This window comes from Haliaeetus leucocephalus, unplaced genomic scaffold (assembly GCF_000737465.1).
Source record: "Haliaeetus leucocephalus isolate CR32 unplaced genomic scaffold, Haliaeetus_leucocephalus-4.0 Scaffold373, whole genome shotgun sequence".
Classification (NCBI taxonomy): Eukaryota; Metazoa; Chordata; class Aves; order Accipitriformes; family Accipitridae; genus Haliaeetus; species Haliaeetus leucocephalus.
This window is the reverse complement of record NW_010972809.1, coordinates 5,044,491-5,045,116: the sequence shown is the minus strand read 5'-3', so window position 1 is coordinate 5,045,116 and position 626 is coordinate 5,044,491. Positions and strand designations below refer to the sequence as shown.

The window sequence follows — 626 nt, the reverse complement described above, 5'->3', positions numbered from 1 at the left end:
GGGGCCCCGCGGGGCCTTTTTGCCCCCGGTGGGGGGGTCCCCCCCCCGCTGCTGCCGCTGGAGGGCGGGGAGGCGAACTACAACTCCCGGCATGCACCGCGCGCCGCCCTGCGTCGGCGCGGCGCGCTTGAAGTCCCGCCCCGGCTCGCCGCCGCCGTCGCTTTTCACGCCGGGTTGTGAGGCGGCGGGAGGAGAAGGGGCCGGTGTCGCCGCCGGCTCGGCCCGGGTCCCCTCGGCTCCCCTCGCCCTCCCGGCTGGGCCGCGGCGCTGCCCCCTGCCCTCCCTCCCCCGGGGGCAGCGATGCGAGGCGCGGCCTCCTCCTCCCCGTAGCCGCCGGCGGGCCTCTGCCCTCACCTCAGCCCCGAGGCGGCCCGCCGAGGGGCCCGGCCGCCCCTCCCGCAGGGCTGAGGGGGGCCCTGACGGCCGCCGGTGGGGCTCGGCTCAGCCCGGCCGAGCGGTTGCCGCGGCGGGGAGGCGTCTTCGAGGAGGGGCCCCTGCTGCTGCCGCCGGTGGCGGGAGGGCGGCAGGGGAGTCGGCCGGCGCCATGTGGCAGAGCATCGGGCTGACCTTGCTGGTGATCGTGGCTACCCTGGCCTGCGTGCTGCTCTTCATGCTGTGCGGTGAGT

General features: G+C 78.8%; 1 protein-coding gene across 2 annotated transcripts in view; it reads left to right on the top strand.

Moving 5' to 3' along the window:
* Positions 1-527: 527 nt before the first annotated feature.
* SMIM13 (small integral membrane protein 13) overlaps positions 528-626 on the top strand; it is an 11,381-nt gene continuing 11,282 nt past the window's right edge. For both annotated transcript variants that reach the window (XR_774723.1, XM_010573220.1), the window contains exon 1: positions 528-620. Coding sequence is in view for 1 of the 2 variants with exons in the window: in XM_010573220.1 (XP_010571522.1) it covers positions 545-620 (76 nt within the window). In the remaining variant the exon portion in view is untranslated. The remainder of the gene's footprint in view (positions 621-626) is intronic.